This window comes from Hemibagrus wyckioides, linkage group LG11 (assembly GCF_019097595.1).
Source record: "Hemibagrus wyckioides isolate EC202008001 linkage group LG11, SWU_Hwy_1.0, whole genome shotgun sequence".
In the NCBI taxonomy this organism is placed as follows: domain Eukaryota; kingdom Metazoa; phylum Chordata; class Actinopteri; order Siluriformes; family Bagridae; genus Hemibagrus; species Hemibagrus wyckioides.
In genome coordinates this window covers 17,345,096-17,365,554 of record NC_080720.1, presented here as the reverse complement: position 1 = coordinate 17,365,554, position 20,459 = coordinate 17,345,096, and the positions used below count along the sequence as shown (strand labels likewise).

The 20,459-nt window shown below is 38.2% G+C and overlaps 1 protein-coding gene across 1 annotated transcript; it reads right to left on the bottom strand.

Moving 5' to 3' along the window:
* Positions 1 to 836: 836 nt before the first annotated feature.
* Positions 837 to 19,654, bottom strand: lrig2 (leucine-rich repeats and immunoglobulin-like domains 2). Its single transcript, XM_058403334.1, has 18 exons — positions 18,816 to 19,654; positions 17,757 to 17,831; positions 17,023 to 17,157; positions 16,413 to 16,553; positions 16,047 to 16,190; positions 15,661 to 15,804; positions 14,960 to 15,103; positions 14,324 to 14,404; positions 13,471 to 13,542; positions 13,265 to 13,333; positions 11,681 to 11,844; positions 10,536 to 10,847; positions 9,436 to 9,717; positions 8,854 to 9,297; positions 6,121 to 6,273; positions 5,226 to 5,366; positions 4,775 to 5,008; positions 837 to 3,497 (listed from the first exon to the last, which is right to left on the bottom strand). Exons 1-18 carry the CDS (start codon positions 18,998 to 19,000, stop codon positions 3,310 to 3,312), a joined length of 3,108 nt encoding a protein of 1,035 aa, XP_058259317.1. The 5' UTR covers positions 19,001 to 19,654; the 3' UTR covers positions 837 to 3,309.
* Positions 19,655 to 20,459: the final 805 nt, after the last annotated feature.

Genomic DNA, 20,459 nt, shown 5'->3' with positions numbered 1-20,459 from the left:
GCACCCAGACAAACCTCTGCTGATTTCATTTGGCTCTCTGTAAATTAGCTTAATCTTCTGCTTAATTAAAGACATGTAAAGACAAGCTGAATTTAAGACCTTCACAGCACATCCCCTCTCCTCTCAAAGCCAAACGCTTAAAATTGTCTGTGTTCTCACTCAAAACAGCCACCTGGAGTCATCCGTAGCAGTGTGCATCTCATATATTCTAACAAAAAAGGGGATGAAATCAAAAGTCTGAATGCTTGAGAGTTAAGAACGAGCACATGTGCCATCACATACTTCGAACTTAAATCATTTGGAACTATTAAGTTGATAAATTCCACATGGTTGTAGCTCTCAGGAGGCTCAAGATATGTAATTGCACTGCATTTACTGTGGGCCTTAAAGTTTCATGTTGTGCAGTGTTAGTTTGCATAAATATCCCCCTTGGTTATATAGGAAGGGTGCAGTATGTTGCTGCTGATGAGGGTAATAAAACCCACAGTGAACTCGGTGTATGCATGCATTATTGATGACACAGCAGCGCAGTTTAGTGGCAGACTGTGGTAGGAGCTTTGATCCCATCCCAAGAATATCCTGCACAGCACTTCAACCATAAGCCCAGAATGAAAACTGTCAGGTGAAGTGTTTAGTGGGATGTAAATGTGTCTAAACTTTTTTTTTAGCCAGCCAAAACTTTTTTTTTTTTTTTACACACGTAGTTTTGACCTGATTCAGTCATGCTGCTACAAAAGTGCTACCTTGCTAACTTGAGCAGCTTCAGTTCTGTAGTCTGCAGAAAGCAAGTCACACATCAACACTTTCTGGAATCACAATTGAGCTGCACATGAAGCTATGTCAGAATTTGCATTTTATTGTTTAATATGCAACATTTTTAAAACAAAAAGTTCTTTATACATGCTTTACAGAATGTACAGGTACAATATTGGAAAAAAAAACAAACAAACGAAAAAAAATACATTAAAGCAGCACTGGAATATTGTCAAAGCATTAAAGCTAAACTTTGGTTCATTTTCAGAAAAAAAAAAAAAAAACATATTGAGGATGTGAGCTGTGAACTGAATGCAAACTTACACTTGTGCCCTTCAACACAAACTCTCAGACCATTCCTATTTAGCGACGTTTTTTTTTCAATTATTCAGTAAAAACCATTAAATCTGTACCATTACGCATCTTCCGGATAGGATGCTGAATTTACTTTGCCTTAAATATCCGACAGCAAAAGTGTGCAAGTAGTAGCAGTGATGTGCTCTACGGCTATTAACTCCAATTATAACAGCTTTTAATATATGGAAAACTTCACCATAAACCTCTGGCAGCATACATGCACTGCTACTCTTCACAGAACTGGATAAAACCATGGGGTCTGCTCAAGGATTTGTAAAGTGGAATGAAAGGATTATGTGCAAATCAAGAGAGCACACTGAAACAAAAGCAATACATTAACATATGTTCATTAGATTGAAATAACATCCAAAATTTTTTTCCAACTTTAAATAAATACAACAGAACATATAACTGATACATACTGTATCCGGCTGTAGTGATGTAATGCTGTAGTGCATTGCACGATACACACATTTTACAATTACATGTTAGAGTACCTCAGTTTTTTCTTTCATTCTTTCTTTCACACTCTCACACTCAGTAACACACACACACACACACACACAAACTCTTTGGAACAAATTATCCTCCTATGGGATGTGCAGCATATATAGGATTGTACCAAGTGTGGATGAAATCAGACAGTCCAAGCATTGGACATTCTGTAACGAACATCTGTCTACATACTACAGACAGAAAGTGCTAATGGTCAGGGGGAAAAAAAACAGCTGTTAAGAGAGAGGAATCGTTCTGTTTATGGTCCAAACATACAGCTCATTTCATGGTGGAATATTTTTGCAAGAAGTGTCCTCCATATAGAAGCAGATTTCAGACACATATGCAATTCAGCAATGTGAGGAAGGACAGACCAAACAAAATATAAAAGCACTGGGTTTTGTTTTTTGTTTTTTTTGTTACTTTAAATGGATTTCATCTCTGCAGCCTTGTGTACCCTGCTGCTGAGAATGATATTAATACTGACATCACTGATATTGATGTACCTGGTGCTGTCACTAACTAGGATGCGTTAGTGGTGCTACAGAGTGGCCATTTTAAACAGTATCACATTGTTAAAAAAAAAACAAAAAACGATCGAGTCTGTGTTACAGATATATGCAACCTGGTAATCAGCTCAAGGCCAATTGTATAAATGAATTTCAGAATTAGACAGGGCACCAATCCGTGTCTGATACACACATTCAGTGCCCTATAGGCTTCAAAATGCATGGGAGGAACGTACATATATTTAACAGTACAGTGACTCTTTCAGATTCTACATAAGAGAAACAGCTTCAGGGAAGAGCCGTAGCAATAGCTACAGAACTGTATAAGAATAGACAAAAAAAAAAAAAAAAAAAAACACATGGGGGACCCTGTAAGACTGCTTTAGCTCGATTGTCTATGTTGCAAATGTTCTACATCTTCTGTCAGATATAGTGCCTTTTTTAATAACAAAGAGGGAATGAGATATATGCCTGGCTTTGTGAAAAGCAGGTAAAAAAAAAAAACTAACAAAAAACAGATAGTAACTTCATTTTATAATACTGGATGGGAAAGCAAGGGAACAGCATTTCACTCTAATAAAGCAAAAAAAAAAAAAAAAATGTTCCACCTGCCACTGTCACCTTTCTCGATGTAACTAACAGGAAAGAGTAATGCAGAATGGATATTTGTCTCCGTGACAGAGTGATGACCTCCTATAAATATTCAACATTATAAGGATTGATTCAGACAAGGATTCCAAAAAGGATAAGGATCACCACTTTTTTTTTTTTTTTTAAGAGCCTGAGCAGCTTAAAGAGCGCTGGCTCAATACTTTGGCATACACATGGGAGTTAATGTTCACCACAGTAGAGAGAAAAAGGGTGCAAAAAAAGTCCTGAAGATAAAAGGCAGAGTGAGCAAGACTCTGACAAGAAACATTACATTCAGAGTCAACCTATATCAGAGTATTAGTTTGTGTGGAATCAGTGGGAGGATCATCACCTTGTCCTAGAAAGGGTTGTTCACAAGAAACACACACACACACACACACACACCAGCAGGATCCAACGAGGGGACAGTACAGAATGTAAACACAGAAGAAAGTGGAATTTGGGTTTCTTTTTTTTTTTTTGACAGAGTGCGAGTTTTCTTGGAAGAGGTAGTGGGATTGTAGGGCACGCTGAGCAGGGCGTAAACGCTGGGTGTTTTTGGGCTCTATGTGTTCGGAGGGTTGTGATCCTGAGAGTTAGTCCTGTACGAGGCTTCCTCGAGCCCTCCTGTTCTTTCCTCATGCCCGTTCCCATTAGAGGGACCTGTTGGTGGTTTGTGTACAGTCACTGAGCCTTGGGGCAACTCGGAGGAATGAGAGTCTACTCCACTCCAAAACGATCTGCTTGGAATATCTGCAGAGACAGAAACAGGTTGTGTGAGAAAGCAGAATGAGCAGTATGTGGCACTTCGAAACATGGATATGCTAGCGATAGTGCAGTTGACAGAGGAGAGATCATGCCATCCCTCCAACCCAGATGGCATAGCCATTTTAGCACTTTTGGCTAAGAGCCACAGATAGATGGTGCATTTGTGTTTTTTTTTTACATTGGATTTAACAATTGAACAAACTACAGAGTGATTGCCAAATTAAACAATTTTCTCTATATAGGGTATAGAATAATGGCACTGTAGATCCTACTTAGCACACTATAGGCTCCAGTTCCATTTTAATCTCAATCAAAGTAAAATCTCTAGTTGAAAATTGGTTTAGTGTATCTTATAAAGACATTCTTTGCTCATTCCTTATATTTAATTCAGAATAATTGGTTTATGGTGTCATTAAGCAATGCTGCACTAAATAATGCCAAAGAAAAGGGATCACTTAGACAAAAGTCAATAGAAATGTTTCAGTCTGCTTATGTTAAATGAACGCGGCAGCCTAAATGGTCAAATACTAGGTACCTCCAAAATAGCATACTTTATGCACTGTTCTACGCTGTTTTGTAGAAAAAAAATACTGTGAGTAATGTGTTTCCACTGAGAATTCCCACAAGAAGAACTGCACTTCAAGACCCCTGATGATTCACATACTCACTCAAAAAAATACAGAATGGTAGCCAGCTCATGCAATCAATGATCACAGCTTTGTTTATGTACATTATAGATGAGAAAAAAAATTTCAAGATGGCTGATGACACTGTGGTGGACAAGACGTTTTACAAAGGTCTTTTAAATTAGCCATTTATTTTTAACGTTTGAAACATTCACCGTATTTCATTACATATGTTTGATGTCATTTACCATCGACTGGGAAATGACATACGTCTGGTTAATGAAAAAAAACATTAGTGGTCCATTTGAGATGATATGACCCTTCTAAAAGTCTTAGACTAGACAAAATAGAATATAAGCACATAAGTCTTTAAAATATAAATATTATGAAGATAAATGTGCCATAAAAAATGTAGTGACAATTGGTCAGGCAGCCCTAGGGGAAATAAATTAGGCATAATATTTTTCTTGAGGACTGAACATTTTGCGTTTTAAAGCAGCATGTGTTTATACTGAAAAACAAATCAAAATACTTTAGAAATCATTACAAAAATCTATTTATAATCGCATCATGAATTGAACTTTTTACCCCTAGTCATTACCCTAATAGATGCTCTTTATGTGTGTGTGCGCTGACCTTTGCTACTGTAGTGGTGTAAGGCATGGTGCTGGGGCTCTTGAGTGTCCGGGGTGATCAGGTCATGCAGCGCTGCATCCTCATGCTGCCCCTCTCTACTTGCGTCTCTGGGCAGCTGGGCATCCAGAGCATCTTCTTCACTCAGATAAGAGTAGTGGCAGTAGTCCCGTGTGCGAGAGTAGATGTTAGCATTGTCGTAACAGTCTGAGCAGATAACTAATGGGGCAGTGCCACCTGAGTGAGAGAGAGAGAGAGAGAGAGAAAACACAGTCTTAGCATCTGTTCCATGAAACCAGGGGCTGCTTTTTGTCAAATTCAACAAACAAAACTTTCAACAAGCTTTCATCTTTGTGAGAATATCTACTGAATAATGCTGCTAGATAAATGTATAAGTTAAAACAATCAAAAAACATGTTATCATATCTGTATAAGAACGCACAGGCACACAGACCATTGGACATGTGCGGCAGATTGTCCCTTGGCTCTCCAGGATGGAAGCTGCTGCGTCCAGCAAACAGAGACCCTACACGACTACCCAGCATCCCACTGGTCTCTGGGTCCATTTCCCCTCCCACATCACCATAACACACACCTATGGCAAAACAGAATTTCATAAATGTATCCAGTTCATGGTTAAAAAAATGTAAATGAATTGCTGAACTGGTTTTCTATGAGGCTTGTGATGCTCTGTGTAATATGTGGTTAATGTGCTAATATTAAAAGCAAGCTTATTAACACAAACGGCAAGTTTGCTATATTACTACGTGATCCTCAAAATTCAGATGTGCTATCGAATAAATGACAAATACAGCTCAATAGAAATATTAATTATAGATCCATTTGAACCCTTTTTCCAAATTAAATCCAGGATAACAAAACAGATGTAACAAATGTATACTCAATATAGATTTTTTTAGGAACACCTGTAGATTTATGCAGATATTTAACTAATAATGTGGCAGCACTGCAATGCAAATGCATCAAAATAGAAAAATTGTGATCTCTCTGACTCTGATCGTGGCAGGGCTCTTCATCTGCATCTGCCTGATATGTGTCGTGCTGCTACCACATGATTAGCTGACTGGATAACCTCATGCACATGCAAGTGTTCCTATTAAAGTGGATAGTCACCCCACTTTACCTATACTCCATTCCTACTTTCCACAGAGAAAAATAAATCATTTGTAGTCCAAGGAATATATAGTAACTTTCTAAACTGTAAAGTGTCCTGTCTCAAAGTTATGTGCTATAATGCCTAAATGTGCTGTGCAGTGTCACAGCTGCTAATATGTCTGTACAAAAGAAATCAATGAACGCTCTTTTCTGCAGAGAACCTGACACCTCACCATCAGTTCCTTTATGAGCATAGCCATTAGTCAGGGAGGGCATGAGCTGCTGATGACTGCCTGCCTCCGAGTTGCTGTAGCCTTCCTGAGGCTCAGACAGCGTCCCCTGGGATGACAGGTAACTGGGGATGTCCGCTGGCAGGTTCATTTCATCTGTAATACACAGGTTTACCAGTTATGTTTGTCTGTGAACATTAGGAGAAACATTTGAACAGCTGCCAAAAACCAAAAGCACAATCAATGAACAGACACAGGCCTAAGAAATTCAGACTAGTTTGCTTGTTGGTGTTATTTTTGATTTTATGTCTATGTGAAACCTCAAGTTAGGACTGCTAAGTAGAAGATTCTTCTGAAGCATTTAACTGAAACTAATTGGGCAGAGATTTTATGTTTTTTATTGAACAGAGATTAAGATTAAGAGTGCAGACGAGTATGTAGCTTTAAATGAGGCTAGCCCTCTTGCATGCCACTACACTTAAAGCACTTGTCAAGGACAAGGCATATTTTTTAATATCCTAGGCATTGTTTGGATATCTGGATAAGAATTTAACTAATTTGTGTGACTTTTTGTCTTTACTCAGTCTACTTTCTACTCAACGTTCTCACTAATTAGTGTTTGCAGGCCACCAGGGAGCAATTTGGAAATTCCTTCAGGAATTTTTCACACTGCCTCTCAAATTTAGATGTTTCAGCAGATAAAGCAATGATCATCAGGAGACTGAAATATTCATCTTGATAATATAGAAGAGCATCTGACTTGTGTCTATATTAAACCCGGTTTGGGTCCAACAATTTAATGCTGACATTCGGCATAGATATGGACAAACAGCTGAGGTCATATGTTTAGACACCTCGCAGAATGTCAATAATTAAAAAAAAATAAAAGGGATCATAAAAATTGCATTCATAATTACTTCTGCTCCAAATAAGTACTTTCACATAACTGATGTTTAAGTATAGTCCACACGATAAAAGAATAACTGAATTTACATAAATAAATCCGTTTAAACGTTTACATACACTTGATTCTTTAATACAGTGCATGTTGTTCCCTGGATGATCAACGACTGTTATTATGTTTTGATCACAAGTCCCTGGTTTGTCATGAGTGCTTAAACTGCCCACTGTTCTTTAGAAAAATCCTCCAGGTCCTGCACATTATTTGCTTTTCCTGCATCTTCTGCATATTTGACCTCTTTCCAACAGCAGCAATATGATTTTGAGATCCATCTTTTCACGCTGAGGACAACTGAGGGACTCGTAAACAACTATTATAAAAGGTGCAAAACATTCACTGAAAGCAACACACATTAGTAGCTAGGGGCATGTAAACCTTAAAACAGGATGATCTGTGTACATTGTTATTATTTTTATTAAATATCTTATTTTTTTTAACACTGTGCTTCAGAAGCTATATAAGATATTTATATGTTTTCCAGAAGACAAAATAATAACAGTTGTTGATCATCCATGTAACACACTGTATAAAGGATCAAGAACTTCTGAACTGTGTAAATTCAGTTATTATTGTGATTTGTGAACTATATGTAAGTATGTGTTATATAAAATCGCTTATTCAGGGCAGAGCAAACAAAATGCAAATACATGATCCCTTCTTATTTTATTTACGTTTTTAACATTTTGCAGATTCTGTAAGATGTATATAAACCTCAGCACAGTTTAAAATGATATCTGATCACTGCTACACTTTATTAGGAATTAATCTCGCCAGGATACTCTAACAAATGATTTTACTAAAGATTTTTTTGTAAAAAGTTTTCTGTATCAGTAAATTAATCATCTCATTTCAATACTACAGACTTGCAGCTTCTTATAGCCACTCCTATATAATAAAACAGTGTCACATGCACACCCCAGGGCTCCTATTTACAGAAAGATTATATCAAACATTCTGTATCCTTTCAACACATTCAGTACTGTAATTATTTATAATCTCATTATTGGGCGTCATCCAGAAGAGCATGGATCCACTACTGAGACTGGCTGCTCCACTCAGGCTTAAAACAGAATGATCCTCTAAGACTCAGTCGCTTGCTTGAAGAAAAACCTTATCAAGTTAAAGTATTATCGAGTTTATTTTAACTTTGATGCTAAATGAACTTTTGAGAGTATTACACACTTTTTTTGTAAATCACTTTTAGGTTTTTAATAACTTTTTAAAAGCTTTGAAGGCTAGTCTTTCGTCTGAGTTAATCTTCCTGTTCTGAGCTCTCTCTAAAACCCAATCCACCATTATTACTTCTCTGTGAATTAACACAGACCAACTGCTCCATCCTTCAGGCTTCATGGCCTTATCCATTTACACACAACGCTTAGGCTTTATGCATGGTTTCAATTACAGCTGTCACGGTTCTGATCCATTTAAATCAGGCTAAATTAGAAAATTAACTTCTCTAAAGGGCATAGAAAAATAACTATTTTTTTTTTTTAAAAATAGGGTTGTTTCTGAGTTAACTGTGTAACAGTGAAAATAACACTCGAGAAATATCAATATACATCTACTTATTTTTAGACATACATCTAAACTTTCAGTTGTGTGTGAAAAGTTCAGTGTGCATGCGAGTTGTTTTGAGCAAGTAGGACTTTAAGTTTGCTGCTGCATTAAAGACTGAAACTACATTTTTACAGCTTCTGTGGCAGTAATGTTCCAAAAGTGTCCATATGCTGAAAAAAACACTGCCATACCTGTACGTGCTCAGGCTAGCCACCTACCTGTGTTAGTGATGCTGTAGTCCTCGCTCTTGCGTCTCATGTGGTAGATGACTATCACCCAAACCAGAGACGTGCCCACCACACAGCACACAACCACCATCACTACAATGCCCACTGTAGTCCAGCCATCCGGATCGTAACCACTGCCAGCTGGCTCACAGTTAGGAGAGGATGAGACGCTGAGGTAAATGTGTCCGCGTTCCGTGCCAAGCGTGTTGGACATAATGCAGGTGTATTTTCCTGCATCCGCAGACCTGGCATCCACGATAATAAGGAGCTGATTGGCTGCTGCAAAAAAGTGACGCTCCGTCAAAATCAGTGGGCCGTCGTCTTTTGTCCAATTTAAGCGGGGGGCAGGGCTCCCACGAGCTATGCACTGAAGAACGGCAGTCTCACCACGCGCCACTGTACGATCCTCTAAAGGGCGCTGGAATGATGGCGTTTCTGTACGGTGGAGGAAAAAGGAAGAAATTGATATAATGCTTTACCCAAACAATATGTGCATCATCTTTATCTAAATAAAACATTCAACAAACACCCAGTTTGAACATGTGGTGATGTTATTAATCATGTGGTGCTTACCCAAAACAGTGAGTGTGGCATTGGCTGACAGACTACCTGCCTCATTTTTGGCAGTGCAGCTGTACACACCCATGTCCTCTGCCTTTACGTTGGCAATGAAAAAAGTGTCGTCTTCTGGCATGACATGCATCCTTCTCTCCCGGGCAGCAGGGAAGTTGATGCCCCCGTCTTTCTGCCAGGCAATCTGGGGGGGAGGGTGTCCCTCTGCCGCACACTCCAAACGTGCTACGGTGCCAGTCCGGATCGTCAGGTCCATAGGTGTCTTCAGGAAGGATGGCAGCTCTAGTAATAGTGCATACTTAAAGTCAAGGATTCGGTTATATGCAAAAACTCAAAGAAGAATCTGAGCAACCAAATAAAATTAGGTCACTGATTGATTACTATTTATTATAGCAAGAAATCAGCTAGACAAGACAAAATATTTAAATCTGACTACATAACACAGTACCTCAGGCACACTAAACAGGCCAAGACACAGCTTCGGTATAATAAAAACCCAGACAACCCAGATTCCTATTAAACCCAATCCATATGCATGTGTTTTATGTCCTGCATTTGCAGTTATGTGATAATCTTATTTGGGCCTGAAATTTTTGTTTCTCAGTGCTGCTTGAGCACAAAAGCCCCTCGCACCTCTGAATTATGGAATGACAGAATAATCACATCACCCTGGCTAGCTTCCCAGAGGGCTACATAATCTTTGCTCTTCTGAAATTGGAAATGAAATTATAAGAGTCCAGAAAACAACCACACAGAGATAAAATAGCTAAAGAGCAGAGGCAGAAAGAGAATTTATTTCACAACCAACAAAAGCAAAATAGTCTGCCAGTAGCTCAGCAACACCAAAACCCAGTGGGGATGCAGCAAAGTATTCCGCTATGATTGACACAGTGAGAAAATAAAGCTTCATATGATCTATTCATAGAAAGCCTAGGGCTCTTTGATGTGTAAACATCTCTGCATGTCATTTGTGACTGGATACATTTCCCAAGTCTAAAATTAAATACAAAACCTAATCGTAAAACCAAGACGGCAGTTAGATGTACAATTTAGCATTAAAGGTTCTGCATGACTCCGCGGTGCCTCACGACTGAACGTACCATTAACCGTCACTTTAGCCTCAGTGGAGTAGTTGGAGCTAAAGTTGTTGGAGATTACACACTGATAGCGTCCTTCGTCGGTGAAGTTAACATTAAGCAGATGGAGCATGCTGGTGTAGATGAGCTGCTGGTCCTGGTAGCGTGCATAGTTTTGCACCTGTGCATCAGACAGCACCTCTCTGTCTTTCCTCCAGGTGGCGTTCATTGAGGAGTCACTAGTGCTGAAGGCAGAGCAGTTGAGAGTGACATTGGTGCCACGCAGAGCCACCACTGTCTTAGGGTTCCCACTAATCTGTGGATGAGGGAAGCCATCTAAGGAAGACAGACGAGTTGAACAGAGACAAAAACGTTTATATTAATTGAAAAGTTACTGATGGGCCTTTAAGTTCCTTAGACTTATTTGCGGTAAATGTAATGTTCAGTTTCGTTCCAAATAGAGATTTTGTGGCAAATATCAATAATATTATCCTCACTTTGCACCTATGCAAGTGACATCTACATTTTACTCTTGATTAAATCTAGAAAAGCCTCTGAAATTCTTACTAGTAAAGGTTTGAACATATTACAGTGGATTAATGCAGGCACTTGAATAAAAATTAGAAAGAAAGAAAAATCTTGCTGTGGTTCAGTGACAGGTTTTTAAAACATGACCATCATGGATGGCATCATTGGCTAGATCCTCTGTTGTTACAGCCAACTGCAAGGATTTATGCAAGTTATTTACCTGAAGGCAGCTTGTCAAGAAAGAAATGACTTTATAGACCAACAATTGTTGTATTTTATTTGACCTTCTCTGGCTGGGCAATTAGAGGTCAGCAGTATTCTTATATTAGCTGCTTTAAATTTTAGAACAAAAATTCTGATCTGTGTGGAGTCTCTAGATAAAAGTGGCAGCAGGAAACACTAGTGCAAAATACAACAGAAACACTTTGAACTGAATTAACCTATACCCATGAATTTAGCAGAAAACTGTTCTTGGCATTCAGCAGTTAGCTGTTTATCTTGATCTTATCTGGATTCCCATGTATGAAAGGAATTTTATATAGGTGGATCTTCACAAATCGAAGGAAACACCCTTCGCACTAGACTGCAAAAGCCACTTGTAATTTTGGAGGTACAGCAGTGATGTTTGTGATCTCACTCACCACACACAAATCCTTCCTGGGGTACACTAAAGACACTCCTGCCTGCCAAGTGAGCAGGATATGCACACACAGCGGTGCATGACGGCTGAAAAAGGCTGTCAATTAGCCACCGGCTGAGCCACTTCAGATTGCAGTCACAGAGGAGACCACTGGTGTTCAAATCACTGAGGGAGTAAAAAACATGGTACAAACATATTAAAGATATCGTTTCTTACAGTGTTTCATCTGCTTCAGTGCTATACCTTTATGTGCTTTTCACGTTGCACATGTTTTTCTGAACAAAAAAAAAAAAGGGATGGAACAACTAGACAGACATAGCCGCTGGTGTGGTCTCTGGAATGTAACACGTTTTAAGGATATAAATGGTAATAAAACATTAAATAATAATAAAAAATATAGCTAGCTTAATCTAATGAATTCTTTGCCACTAACAATATATATACACTATTTTGCGCCATCATTTTTAATATATATAAATCAATAAAATTATACTTTATATTTCTTAAAGATACACAAAATGGGCAGACACAGACATTAAAGGACTTTTAAAAATCAGATGCCAAAACTTTACTTTCTGAGGATTTTAAAAAAATAATTCATCTTTTAATAAATGAACAAATTCCATTAGGTAAAAAAACTTTGCTCTGCTCTCCTTTCTTCCTCTCTCAATGGCTTTCTCTATCTAAAGGATGAAGTGCTGTAGGATAGTTAATCAATTTACGTACTAACGGACCTACTTTAGGTCAACCTTTCAGATCCTTTTACTTTACTTCCTCTTACTAATCACATAAGTACTACATATGAATCATATTTAACTTTAAAATCACTCCCTCCACGATTTATTGTTACGTATCCTTGACTTATATTTCTACAGATTGATGATTTTGCTGTGGTTTCTTTTCATGAAGTTTTTTCTGGGGTATTTTTGTAAATAACTATTTGAATTGGAAAAACTGCAGGCAAAGGATTTTTAACTACTAGTGAAGACACATGTAATGAGTTTCTATGATGGCTGTACTCATGTCTGATGCACAAGAATAGCTGAATGCGTGATGACGTGATGCATCTTGGCTGAAATCTGTGGAAAATCTGCAGAAATTTAGAAAAATATAAACCTCCTCCAAATATCACAGAGTTTGCTTGATTTTGAGCTAATTTTTGCGGTCACAAAATCCTGTAATCCTTTAAACAACAACCACCTTTAAACAAAGAGCCCTTGCCAACAGTATACTGAAACTCGCAAAGCTACTTGATGCCAAAAACATAGTGTCTCCCAATTAGCTTTAAACGACCCTCTGCACCCTCTTCTGCACTGAACAACTCTGTTTGAAGCATCCCACTGAAGAAACTTTACACAGATCATTTGTAAGCCATTTGTGTAGTTCTTTAATTAAAAATGCTACCAGTGACACCCACCTCACCCTCCCATATCATCAACTGAGAAAATGGAAAGATTTTATATGCCTCATATATAATTCATTTATTATATAATCTTCCAAGGTAATGTGTGCATGTTGCTCGTATGGTACATTACAGGACAATAACCACACCATATTCAAAAAATAATAAAGATGTCACACTTACAGGGATTTGAGTTTCAAGCGAGAGAAGGCCTCAGGGTGCATAGAGATGATCCGGTTCTTACTCAAATCTCTGAAGACACAAATAAAATTTGTCACCTTACTGCTGAAGACATTAATTCAGATATTTAAAGAAGTAGATATCCCGTGTTATACTTTGAAAAAAGTTTAAATATCTACAAACTATAAAGATCTTGAAAAGTAACATACAGATGTTCTAGTTCCTTCAGACCCTCAAAGGCCTTCTCTGTGATGGTTCGGATGTTGTTCCTCTGAAGTACCCTGAAAATTACACACACAGGTTTTTTATTTTTTGCATCAGTGTAAGCGTGAACATGAGTGTGGTGTGTGCGGGCATTTGCAAAGGTGTCTGCCTTCGAACATGGACCAGAATGTAAACATGTCCAGTAGGTGGCAGAAAATTGCATACTTAATGAAAGTCATGTTTTTATGGTGCATGACTAAAGCTCACAAACTGGAATTTCTGTCCTTCGACTAGGAAAACACCCCTCTACTCAGAATTTCTACATGGAAAATCTTCTCGACCCAGAATTATGCTCAAACCTTCAACAGTAAATAAAATTTCACTTCACTACTTGTTTGCAGTAAATTTCACTAATGTTTTCAGTAAAATATACTTTAGCGCAATTACAATCAGTTGGTTAAACCTATAACATACGCATACAGTGGAGTATACATGATCATAACATTATACAAGACCACAAGGTTTTATGAAAGTAATTTCATACAGTACTAAATCCAAAGTGACTGGAGAGAAGCAGCAGATTGTCCCTACTTACTTCCAGCATCTAAATGTTCTTAGGTATTAAAAGTTCCAGACATGTACTTGGAAATATGAGGTCAAAAACAAGTGTAAATATCTTGTATTTTACTAAAATATATTCTAAACCCATACTGCACACTGTCTCCAAAGCAAACCCTAAGCTGTATCCGATAACACGGAAATATAAACGTTCTTAACACATTATTCTGACCACCAACATTAAGATGAGACATACTGCTAACTCTAGTATTTCACACATATACAAAAGGTACCACTTACAATGTGTTGAGCTTTTTCATTGCTGCAAACAAACTGATTGTGTCCTCAATAACAAGAGATATGTCATTGTTGCGGATATCCCTGGGGGGGGGGGGAACAAGTCAATGTCAGAAGAAAGTTACTAAAATCAAATCAAACTTCAATTCCCATTCAAGAGAGCTAACATGATTATGCCTGCATTTTGTATTTTATTACTATAGTATTGAATAAAATGCCTCCTGCTGTAGCAATCTGAGACACTGAACAGTATTATAAAACAAAGAAGAAACATACACAAATAACAAAAAACAGAAAAAGAAAATCCGAGTGTTAATATGGCAAAACAAATCTTTAGTTGGTCAGTGATACATGGCCAAGCAGATATCCATGGTATGCACCAAACTTTTACAGTCCCCATGTCTGTCTGTTTAAATGCATTGCATTTGGATCTAATATGCTTTGCATTAGTTGCAAAGAGAATTATAGGGAAATGTGGCTAGCCAGAAAGTCTTGCCCAACTTAGCACCACAAGGGAAAGTCTCCACGACAGCATGTGTAAGAAAATGTAACGCTAGCTCAAAACAAAACCTATAGCAAAGAGCTCTAGCAGAAAATTCTGTGCGCTTGTGTGTGAGAGAGAGAGACGCAGGTTCTTACAGCATGCGGACGTTTGCCAGGCTGTCGAAAACTCCCTCTCCCAGGTGCGTGATGCGATTCTCGCCCAGGTTTAGATTCTGCAATAGCCCGAGGCTAGAGAAAGCCCAGTCCTCCAGACGACTCAAGTGATTATATGACAGATCTCTGATAAACACACACACATGCACAGGATCATTAAAAGGAATCACTAAGCTTTGTTAAGGAGCAGTTCAACACAATCTATCTAATCTTAAAATTGTACGTCTGAAGCATGTGATCCCTTGAACAATAATTCCAACTTGTTCCCCTGTAATTTAAAAAAAAGAATTGGATACCTGTTTACTCAAAACTAAGTTAGAATGGAGGTTTTGGGGCATTTGACAGGGCAGCCCAAAACATTTATGCAAACACAACAAAACTTTGATGAAATGTGAAGGATTTGTAAATTAAGCGCTTTGTCTAATGTTTCAAAAAGACAGATTTGTGATTATGTTTCGGACATATGGACACAAGTAGCCAGAATTTCCAAGACTCTCTCTTGTCTGCCTGATTTATTTTTAGACTGTAATGAATGCAGCTTTAAATATTTGTTATATACTTGCTTGTTTTGACTGTTTCTTGACATCTCCAACTATTGCTCAAATGCCCTCAGGGTTTCATTCTAAGAGTTTCATTATAAGAGAAAAAGAGCCCTAAAGCATTGGAATGAGCGTATGACTCACAGATCTTCCAGGCGGCGGCAGAACTCCCAGGCATCGGCTCGGATCAGACCGATGTTGTTGTGGCCGAGTCGGAGTACACGGAGCATGTGCAGGCCATAAAGCCAACCCTTATTTAACTCAGTGAGGTTATTGTGTTCCAGCTCCCTGTAAAGAGAAACATCCGTACACTAACTACTAACCCAAGAGTTAGAACATTTAAGGAAACACTACACAGGGGTCATCAATCCCAGTCCTGAAGGGCAAGAGAAGAGTACACTGTGTTTTTCCCCCCCTAATACAAATACAGGTGATTCATCCGTTTTAATTCATTACCAGGGTTTGTAGATTAAATCAGCATACTGCTGATAAGACTGAGATCTGACGTGTGCAGTGCAAAATCTACTCACAGTTCCTCCATATCAGCAAGTCCAAAAAGAGCTCCATCCATCAGCTTCGTGATGCCATTTCTCTGCATCTTCAGAGACTTCAGAGCTTTCAGCTCTTTGAAGATCAAACTGTCTACCACTCTGATCTTATTGCGTTTCAACTCCCTAAAACAGACAAGATGCAACCTCGGTGCATATTTATGCCAGCATACTAAAAACGACCAATGGCAGTGTTAATAAGTAAGCGAAGCATCTTTTAAAAGATGTTTATATGATGCAGTGAGCACTTTAATGTGAAGTGATCTTTATGAGGCAAATATTTTAAGCCATTAGCCACTGTTTATTATTCAGTGCTATAACAGCACAATGAAAAATGAATCTACTTACAGAATTTGCAGCTGAAACAGAGTGAAGACTTTAGCAGGCAGTAGTGATAGCCGGTTCCTGTTTATCTTCAGCACCAGCAGAGAGCTGATGTTGTTAAAGCAATCTGGTTCTAGAGAGCTGATTTTGTTGTTGCTCAGATTCCTGAATCCACCGAGCAGAGAAATTATTGATAACATGGACTCATTATCGATGGTTCATCAAAAATTCAGTAATGGTCGTTAAAACACTTTCAAAAAATGACTGCAAAATATAAATAACTCCTCAAATAAATTACATACTTTAATACCTTCACAGCTTTCACATGATCCAACAAATAAAATCATTTTGAAGAAATTATAACATAGGCTAATTTTGAAAACTCCATAACAGATCCGGTCAATGTCTTTTTAATTTATTGCAAATAAAGTATGCATAAATATAATCACTATGCAGTTCTTCATGATTTTAGTATTATAAGAGCTGTTGTGGGTGAAGCCAGAATGCCAGAGGTATCTTTATAATAACAGCAGTTATTGTGCAAATATTATGAACCTTAATTTTGTCAAGTAGGGACTGTGGTATTAGTTGTTTAAACAAGTGATCAGGGAAAAAATGTGTAAAAGGTATGTACAGGTATTTTAGCTGCATAGGAGGAAATGATCCAGTTTTCAGCTCAGAGATAGAGTTGGAGCTCAGATCCAGGCTTTCCAGGACTGAATAGGGCAGAAGCTGTTCAGCCACCACTTCAGAGATCCGGTTAAAAACCCTGAACACACAAACAAAGGGGAGAAACATTACTGTTACTAATCTGGGTCATTCCACTCAGCTCTATGATCATTTAAGCGCTGCATCTTTTTTAATTGACAAAGCTATCAGAACAGATTAGTTCTTACCACACACCAAAACAAATGATTCATTCAGGAAAATGTCTCTGCTCCATAGATAATGCCCCCCCACACACATTACTTCCAATTTGATCACTTGCCAATTCCCACCCACTAGCAAGCTGTCCCCATTTACATGACAGCTACCAACCAAGGAGGGTGAGCAATAGCAAGTGCATTCTCTGAGGCACGACAAGCCAGTCACTGCATCTTGGCAAACTGCTTCTCATGCTACGTCACAGTGCAGAGATGCCCATGATTGGTTGGTGTCGTGTTATCTGACAGAGGAGAAAGAAATGACATCCCTCCCGCAGCCAGTTTTGCTCTCTCTGACTCCAGGTCATGGACAGCCATGGTATCGTTAGGATTTAACTCAACAATCTCCCAATAACAAGGCAATCACTTGATAATGCTTATGCATAAGCACAACACTGCAGGATATTCTAACAATCTGATGAAGAGTGACTGAAGAGGTACTTACAAAGACAACACAGTGATGTTTGAGGAAGCATCTCCAAGAAAAGGCACACCCGAGAGCTCATTATTATTTAAAGACCTAAAAAAAAAAAAAAAAAAAAAAAAAAAAGAGAACAGTATGGACTTATGAATAAAAGTGAAATAAAGATGACATGATAACAGTATGTTAATGGCAAAACCAGTATAAGGGTACAAATGTCTTTGGACAGGAAAATATGTTAAAAGACTACTGCACTTACATTGTTTAGAAACATATGTCCTATCAATCAAAGTTGCACAGAAATGAACAAGATAGGCCAGAGAACCAAGTTTACCACCTTTTTCACATCTGATTCAAAATACTGATTTGAGCCTGAATGTTAAATCAGCTTCACTCAGGTCATCCTTTATTTCCATAAAATACATTCAAAACACACCAATTTACCACATACACACAAAGCTTAAATAAAATATATTAAAATTCAGCATCATAACCTATTTTTTTGCTTGTGTTGTAATGGGACAAAAGCAAATAATATCTAAGGACTGAAACTGAAAGAAATGATACTGAAGGTGAACATCAGTGAAAATTATTTTCTTCTGTGAACTTAATTTGGAACTTTGACACATCTTGGACAAATAAGGGTCACAGTCAGCTCTATAAAACTTAGCAATAACTTTATTAGATGCAAACCGTTCTGAAATGTCATTTTTGTGATATCGTCAGTAACGAAATTTCGAGATTTTGTATCACGGTATATCGTCATGGTTTATCGTTATAGCTTTACACTGCGATTACAGCCAGAATTAGATAAAAACTACAAACCAGTGTAAGATTAGTAATACGTGTACGTCTTGAAGAGGCAGTGACTAATAATGTTATGGTGTAAATATTTTCATATATTTATATGTGCACAGAACATATTAGTTTAGCAAGCATAAACCTAAATATAAACATAGCAATAGAAATGACTTCATTTATCTCTGCTTGTTGTGAACTAGCGTTAGCTACCACAGGCTCCACAGCAGGCCAGCCTTCAAAGCATGTAAACAACCAGCGCGTTCAACTCGGCCTGTGACTTACACATGAGTGACCCATGCTGGGATTCCCACCGGAGGATCAGACAGCGTTTTCCGACTGCAGTCCAAAAGTTTAGTCCCGTCTGGAGTTTCTGAACAGATACAGGGTGACGGACACGGGTCCAGGGCCACAGCAGCACTCAGTAAGATCATGAACAGGGCCTGGGGGATGGGCCAGGCCGCCGCCATTTTGACTCTCTCACTTACTAACAGTTTTTATTTACGGCATTAATAGGAGAATACGGATAAGAATAAGTTTATAGTGCATCTAAATTAGCGCGGGGGTTCCAATAATATCGACTGATGTAACAAATCCGCTCCGAAATAAAAGCAGAGCATCTCTGAGCCATCTCCATGGCTGGGCTTTCTTCCGGAATTCCCTTCTCCTTCTCCTTCTCCTTCTCCTTCCGCCTTCCAGTCTGCAGCAGCAGCAGCTCTGATAACTGTTTCCTCAGCGTGGCGTCAAAAGGCCCACAAAGTACTAAAGTCCCTGGCAAGAAGCATACAATAATCCATCGTATATAAACTTGCCCCCGAGCAACATTACGAGTTGCAGGAATGCCCCTTGTTTTGAAACGCTCTTCCTCGACTTTCCTGCAAAGGAAAACAAAAGCCTTTTTCCCAAGACGACATGCAATCCCCTTCGCGTAATAGCGCCCCCTAGATCGCGCATGCGCACTGCAGCTTACAGCCAAGCGGCGGCAGATGGCGACGGAGAAACGTGTAGATTTCTCTAAAACACGTCTGAAAACATGTCTACAAAGTCTGTTATCACAAAATTCATTAAAGTGACTCAAAGAACATTCTAAACATCTAACTTTCCAAATATGCTATAATCATACACAAATACATGGACTAAAATATTTCAGAAGAGACAGAAGTGCACTGTCCATTTGTCTATCTTGACCATATACTACTTGGATATTCCAGTTATTTATTTAGCATCTTTTTTTTTTAACTCTTGTTATGTAGTGGCCATAATTTAGGTCAGACCAATTCCTATTAATTACAGTAAAATTTAATTCCAGATTTCCAAATTGTTACTTTTCAATATAAATAGTTCTCATATAAATAAAAGTTCATTTTGTGAGTTAACATTTACATGAACATCTGGAACACCAAATTATTAGGTTATGATTATACCTTTGCACTGTATGTACCATGTGTACTACTGAACATGGAAACGTCTGCTCATTTTGGAGTAAAAGGTCTGGGTTATAAATGTGTATGATTAATGTAGTACAGAGCCTGAGCCTAAGAAGAGCTCATACAGCTATGTGAGACCTATAAAGCTATTTTGATAAAACTAATAACTATTTAATTTGATTAGGACCACTAGTTCTAAATTAAAATGCCAGTGCTTTCATATTTTTATTTCCCTAAGCTTGTTGCAACCACTGATACTCTATTTGGGTAGTATAGCAATCACAACTAGAATGTTGCATTTCCAGAAGAAAATGCGAGTGTGATTGCGAATATGTTGCTTAAACTATTGCAAGACATGCTCAAATAATTAAAAAAAAAAACCCTCACTCTAGCTGACGTCACACACACACACACACACACACACACACACACACAGTTGCGGTCTGAAGTCCGTAATGCATTTAAAAATGCATATAAAATAAACTATAATACTTATCAGCAT

Excerpts from the sequence above, each read along its gene's own strand:
- lrig2 (XM_058403334.1), bottom strand. The coding sequence starts at position 19,000 with ATGGCGGCGGCCTGGCCCATCCCCCAGGCCCTGTTCATGATCTTACTG. Across the intron at positions 11,845-13,264 it reads CGCTTGAAACTCAAATCCCT|TGATTTGAACACCAGTGGTC; the intron begins GTAAGTGTGACA and ends TTACTCCCTCAG. Across the intron at positions 10,848-11,680 it reads CCAGGAAGGATTTGTGTGTG|ATGGCTTCCCTCATCCACAG; the intron begins GTGAGTGAGATC and ends TGTCTTCCTTAG.